The following is a 6928-nucleotide window of genomic DNA, read 5'->3' as shown; positions in this document are numbered from 1 at the left end:
TGAGACTGGAGGACTGCTGTGAGACTGGAGGACTGCCGTGAGAGACTGGAGGACTGCTGTGAGAGACTGGAGGACTGCTGAGAGACTGGAGGACTGCTGAGAGACTGGAAGACTGCCGTGAGAGACTGGAGGACTGCCGTGAGAGACTGGAGGACTGCTGTGAGAGACTGGAGGACAGCCGTGAGAGACTGGAGGACTGCTGAAAGACTGGAGGACTGCTGAGAGACTGGAGGACTGCTATGAGACTGGAGGACTGCTGAGAGACTGGAGGACTGCCATGAGAGACTGGAGGACTGCTGAGAGATTGGAGGACTGCTGTGAGAGACTGGAGGACTGCTGAGAGACTGGAGGACTGCCTAGCGGCTGGACCTGGCAGGGATGCTTAACTCCTGATCTCTCAGCAGCTGTGGCTGCCTGCTCAACAGCACACTAGGAAACACATAAGCAAGGTGGGGAAGGGCTTACGGGTTATCCCCAGCCCCACCCATTGAGAAGCTACAGGAAATCCATAGCTGCTAAAAGAGGAAGAGTCAGTTCCAACTGGGGACAAGCCCCAGGTAGGATGCCCATGCCTTGTGGTCAGCTTTACACCCACATGCATGGGAGCAACACTAATGGGTGCAGTAGGTTTTATGCATATTATATTTATTTATAGTTATACATATATGCCACCTATTCTATATTGTAATGGAAAAAGAGGCCATGTGTTTGAGAGGGGTGGGGTGTGCACACGGGAGGAGTTGGAGGGAGGGGCGGGTGTGACCATCATCATACTTACGTGTGATATTCTAAAAATAAATAAAAAGTAAAAGAATAAAAAGAAAAAGAAAACACTTTTCCTTGGTCATATGCAAAAGCCAACCCTTTCCCTTAGTCCTTCTAAGTCGCTGATATTTTGTAAAAGTGACTAATTTCATTTTCACTTCCTTTCATTCACAGATTTCATTAGGGCCACAGTCCAGTGACCTGCAGGGTCACCGCCTGGCCAGGGCACACCCTCCCCAGAGTGGTGCCTTATCTCTGTGAGCAGGGAAGCAGGAAACGGAGCAGGGCTTTCCTGTAGCTCTCTCGCTTGCTCGCTCAGATCATTCCAGCCTGTCTTGGCTTTCCAGGGTGTGACAGTTACCCCTCTGCAGGGATGGGCTTGCCCAGCTGGAGCTGGGTAGCTCTGCAGTGTGCTTCATCATGAGAAAGCCTTCCACGTGTGAAGAGGGTGCTTCAGCAGCCACAGTTTTCACTATGGTGTTTACGGAACAACTGTTCCTTAAACAGTCATTTTACTTTAGAATTCCCAAGTAAATCTGAACAACTAGTTTGCTGTTTTGCTTGAGAACCAACCACTTATGACAAGAGGACTGGCTTAGCCCATGGGCTGGAATGGCTTGGGCTTGGAAAGTGACAAGATCAGCTTGGTTTCATGTGATTTGCCCGGAATGGCTGGCAGTGATTGTTATTTAATGATTCCCCAGTAACTAATTGTTTTGTTTCAATATTGAAGAACTTGAGATAAATCTTCTACCATGATATAAAAAATTATATTACATCTGCAAATGGTTATTAATTGAACCCCTTAAGTGTATATTTGTACTGGCTTTTGACTCCCATTAGGAATGCTAATGTTATTGAATGTGAGATGAAGCTGGGTGTGGTGGCGCACGCCTTTAATCCCAATACTTGGGAGGCAGAGGCAGGCAGATTTCTGAGGTCGAGGCCAGCCTGGTCTACAGAGTGAGTTCCAGGACGGCCAGGGCTATACAGAGAAGCCCTGTCTCGAAAAAAAAAAAAAAAAATGCTATTGAATGTGAGACGAACTGTATCTTAACTATCTCAAAGTTGAAGACCGTGAGCCAGTGAGACAGCTCAGTGGGTAAAGCCATCTGCCACAAAGCCTGACGTGACAACCCAAGTTTGCTCCCTGGGACCCACAAGAGAGAAGGAGAGAACTGCATCCCACGAGTTGTCTTCTGACCTCCACCCTCACTCATGGCACATGCACACCCAGATAAAATGTAATAAACTATTTTAGACGACGAAGGCTGCATCCTGACAGACTCTCAGATGACATCTTGCACAAAATTAGAAAAACAAAACGTCAAATCCCTAAAACTCTGAGAGACACTAAAGGACATTTAGAAAGTTTCCCTTTAAGATTTGGATCTAATTTCTAGTCAGCAGGACCTAGTTAAATTGCTTTCTTCCCTAGATCAATCTATCAATCGATCAAACCACTTGTCTGTCTGTCTGTCTCTATTTCCATCTCTCTAGGTTTTTTTTTGTTCGTTTGCTTTTGTTTTTGTGTTTGTTTTGTTTTGTTTTTAAAGACAGGGTCTCTCTACATCGCCCTGACTGATCTGAAGCTCACTCTGTAGAACAGGCTGGCTTTGAACTCACAGAGAGCCTCCTGCCTCCACCTTCCCAGTGCTGGTACATGTTGCCACGTCCTGGTTACAGTTCTCTAACAGTCAGAATGAGCTGCTGCTCCCGTCCTCACTCACAAACCTGTTATCATCTGCTGTGCATCGTACGGTTCCATGTAGCCGTCGTTCTCACCCACTCTTTCCGCATCCCTTTGACCTTTTGTCCGTTTGGCATCATATGGGTCAGCGTAGTCCTCTAAAATGATGACCTGACCAATAAGAAAGGACAGTTGCTAAGGATTTCCAGACTCGAAAATGGGCAACTGCATTGAAATGGCTGCTGAAATCTCCTACAGGTGTAAGGAGTCAAAAACCTCTTGTCAGTTCTCACAATTTTCACACTTGATCACATGTCTCTGTCAGACAAACTTTTCTTTTTTAATGGTACTTGACTTGTGAAAATTTGCCTAAAGTCTTGCTTGTGAGTCAGAGGTTGGCAGGTGGGCAGTGGGCAGTGGGGTATCTGTGGCTTCAGTTTGTACCACAGGCTGGCAGCTCCCAGTCCTCCCAGCTCCTTGCAGCTAACCAATTCAGTCCCAGTCAAAGTGAACCTGAGACCTACTTCCTGGCCTCAGGGAACTTTTACAAGCCCCAGAGAGACAGGCTTCACACCTTAGCACTGAACAGTCCTGCAGAAGTGCCGGGTTCTGGCATTCACAGGGAGAGTGATTCGGTGGCTATAGAACAGACAGAATTCTCATGATATTTGTGTCCAAGAGCATCTACCAGTCCAGACCTGGAAGAGGTACTGTGTGCATAGCCCTTCTGTTCTACGGGAGCTGGGTGAGAACCCTTCTCAGGGAGGAAGCCAGAGGCCTGCTCCAGTCTGGTAGAATGTTCTCTAGAAAACTCACGAGGCACTACTGGAGCACGAGAAAAGAATTCCGACAGTTCAGGGAGAAGTGAAGACAGAGGAACAGACTGGATGAACCTTGGGGAAATGACACCACAACAGAGGACCGACCGTGACAACCATGAACTCCATCCAGATCTCCTCGACAGCCACTGCACATGCTACAGCTCAGATGCAGCCAGGAAGTCCTTGGCTTTAAGGGGCTGTGAGGGTACCACCCAGTTACATGTGAGCCGCTTTCACATCCATCTCCCCATGGCTCTGCTCGGTGCCCACCACAGGATAGACACACTAAGCATCTCTGTGATTGCCCGAACAAAGAACAGAGGTGCCCAGTATATGCCACCTCACAGGGGCCACAAGTTCCTGACTGTCTTCAGAGGCAGGTTTTTTTTTTTTTTTTTTTTTTTTCGAGACAGGGTTTCTCTGTACAGCCCTGGCTGTCCGGGAACTCACTTTGTAGAGCAGGCTGGCTTCGAACTCAGAAATCCGCCTGCCTCTGCCTCCCGAGTGCTGGGACTAAAGGCCACCACGCCTGGCTCAGGAGGCAGCTTGTTTAAAGAGAAAAGTAAAGACCCTCCCCGTGAAGGGATTGCTCAGGCTGAAGCCTAAGATCTGGGAGTCTGGGAGGGAGCTCTTCTCCCTCCCATTTCTCACAGGAGAGAAACTCGGCTCTGCTCTACAAGCCAGCGGTGGTGGCGCATGCCTTTAATCCCAGCACTTGGGAGGCAGAGGCAGGCGGATTTCTGAGTTCGAGGCCAGCCTGGTCTACAGAGGGAGGTCCAGGACAGCCACGGCTACACAGAGAAACCCTGTCTGTCTTGAAAAGCAAAAAAAAAAAAAATGATGGAGAGAGTAGGTTCACTGGACAGGACCCAGAAGCCCTCTGGTGACAAACATGCAGGAAACACCTTCTTCTCTCCTGATCTGTAATTTCCTTAAAGACATTTCCTTGCTATGGACTGTGCCCCCCACACCCCTTAGCGTCCATGGCACGTACTTATATGGCTACAGTACAGCAAACAGCCACAGAATGAATGGAAGGTTTTGCTGCTGGGCAGTGCTGAAACTCTGAGTGGCTGGAAGATGGGCAACCTGTGCTTCACAGTTCACGGGCTACTGATGTTTTGCATGCTCAGGCGGTGTAAGCCTTACAGAAGTCTAGCTTGATAGACCCCTTGATGTCAAACATGAAAACAAGAACCACAGTACACCACACCCATTGGAAGACCAGTTCCTTTCCTTTCCTTCAACTGCTCTTTGAAACAACTAACAAAAACCAACCACAACAAACCTTGCCATCAAGGTCTCCAGTGATTTTTGAAGAATCACTTGGGAGTCAGAATGATTACAGGGGAGGGCCTTAGAAAACATCTTCAACTTCACTTATACATAATGAATATTGGGTTTCATCAGGCTCCCGTGCATCCTCCCCGCCCCCCCCCCGCCCTTCCCCAGCCCTTCCAATTCCACAACTGAGAGGTGGGTAGAGATGCTGTGTTCTTACCGTGTCTTGCTGTCTCATTATCTTGGCCTTGTCCAGCTCGGGGCCCAGGGAGGACGGGGAAGAGGACGCAGAGGAAGAGGAACTGCTGGAGCTGCTGGTGCTGCCACCGCCCGTGTAGGCGCTCTTCCCATTCTTCTCCTGCGTGTCCACCTTGATGAGCCTGCTGATGTAGGTGCTGCAGCCCGCGCTCTTGGCCACCGCGCCCCGGTGGGGCTCCTCCTCGGTGGCGGTGGCGGTGACCCGGGAGTTCTTACGGCCTTTGCCAGCAGCGGCCTGGATCAGACCCTGCAGGCTGTCCCGGGACAGCCGACTGTCCTTGGGGGGTCCGCTGCCCGCCCTGCTGGCCCCGAGTTCGGCCGCTGAGTTCTTACGGCCCTTGCCCGGGGTGGGCGCTGCCCCGCCAGTCTCCGAGTTCTTGCGCGGCTTGCCGCCGGCGCCCCCGGGCCGGGCGCGCTCCGACGCGGTCTTCAGAGTAAGCGGGAACTCCTTGAACCACTTCGCCGCCATCAGGGGGCCCGGGAACGTCGAGGCCGCGGAGCAGAAGAGCGAGGAGGCCCAGTAGAGACACCGAGGGGCGCCAGGGGCCGGGAGCCGCCGCATTCCCCGGGGCTGGGTGCTGGAGGCGACCGCGGGCTCCCGGCCGCTAGACGCGCGCGCCCGGCAGGGTGGGAGCCGCTCGGCCCGAAACTGGACGGGTGCGGTGATCGGACCGCCGTGTTCTCTGCGTTCCGCCGCTTGGGGCCGCCGGGCGCCGGGGCTTCCCCTGCTTTTCCTCCCGAGGTGGGCGAGGCCGAGCCCACGGAAGCCCCCGGCAGCCCTGCCCACCCTCGCAGGGACGACGGCGGCCGCAGTGCCCCGGCGCCCGCCCCGCGGTGGACGCACAGGACGGAGGACGGACGCGCCCCTCCCTCGCCGGCGCCGGGGCCACCGCGTGAGCACCGAGCCCAGCTCCGCTCTGTCTCCGCAGACGAGACGTGTGAGGGGATCATGGCCAGGAGTCGCGCTCGGGGACAAGGGTCGGGAGCGCCTGCGCGACTTCCCTCGCTCTCCGGTTCCGCACGCTCGTCGGGGGCGCAGCCTTCCGTGGGCGCGTGGAACCCCGCGCTGGACGCGGAGGGCGAAAGCTCGAAGTTCGACCGGGCGGCTCTGAGAGCTGCGCAGGTATCGCTCTGGCTGCGGGACCAGAGAGGGGTCCCCCCCCTCCCGCCCCAGGCACTGTTGGGAGAAGAGCTTGGTGGCCCTCGACTTGCGACCTCCTGAGAAGATGCCTCAGCGCGCGCTCACACTATTTGATTCTCTCCTTGTCGCTCTTTCCTCAAAAGCAATTTCAAGGTTTTTTGTTGTTATTGTAGTTAAAAAGATTAAATATGAAAAAGATTACATATGAACATAAACGAAATCTTCTCGTTCCAGACACAAAACCCGGCAGTTGCTTACAGGTCTTCACTGGCAGACCTGTGGGCTTTTGAGACAAAAAATATGTCTTTTCTCTTTCCGGATACAGGCCAAAAGCCCTAAGCCGGCTTAACCTGGTTCTCTTACGGTACTGCTGTTCTTTCTCCCCCCACCCACCTTCTTCTCCTCCTCTCTGTCTCCTTTCCTACCCACTTCTCTCCTCCCTTCTACTCCTCCATTAACATCCTATGGAAGGAATCCTAACTTGACTCCAGTTCTGTGTATTAGAAGATGACCTCAGACTATTGCGTGATGGCGAAGGATGTCACAGCTGTGAATTTCATGTGGTGCTGTGGATGACAGCCCGGTGCATGTCAGACAAGCACTCTACCAACCGAACTACATCTTCAGCCCCGTGCAGCTTTTGGTAGACTTTGATTACTGATCTCAGGTGTAATTTTCTCCATTCCTCCAATCCATCCTTCTTTTAGCTACCAAGAGTTTACCGTTTGCCTGCTCAAACTCTAATAAAATTGTCTTCTAACCTCAAAGTAAAAGATAAAACAGTACCATTGTACAACAACAATAACAACAACAACCCAAAGTGTGGTCCAGAGTCTTATGCAGCAGGTTTGAAAAACCCAAGCTACAGGCTGCAGGAGTCGGATAGCACCAGCCACCATCAGCTTGTGGATGGTACTTGGTCAGGTGGAAGAAATGTAGGCTCACCTTGATCATTCAGATGCTGGAAATGCA

The 6928-nt window shown here is 52.2% G+C and overlaps 1 protein-coding gene across 1 annotated transcript in view; it reads right to left on the bottom strand.

Annotated features, from left to right (window-relative positions):
- Window positions 1–5526, bottom strand: part of She (Src homology 2 domain containing E) — a 26182-nt gene extending 20656 nt beyond the window's left edge. Inside the window, exons 1-2 of the mRNA XM_021196787.2 lie at window positions 4778–5526; window positions 2500–2626 (exon numbers count right to left, since the gene is read on the bottom strand). Coding sequence (XP_021052446.1) covers window positions 2500–2626; window positions 4778–5377 — 727 coding nt within the window. The 5' untranslated portion in view covers window positions 5378–5526. The remainder of the gene's footprint in view (window positions 1–2499; window positions 2627–4777) is intronic.
- Window positions 5527–6928: the final 1402 nt, after the last annotated feature.

This window comes from Mus pahari, chromosome 4 (assembly GCF_900095145.1).
Source record: "Mus pahari chromosome 4, PAHARI_EIJ_v1.1, whole genome shotgun sequence".
NCBI lineage: Eukaryota > Metazoa > Chordata > Mammalia > Rodentia > Muridae > Mus > Mus pahari.
The sequence above is the reverse complement of the archived record's forward strand: the minus strand, read 5'-3'. Positions and strand labels throughout refer to the sequence as shown.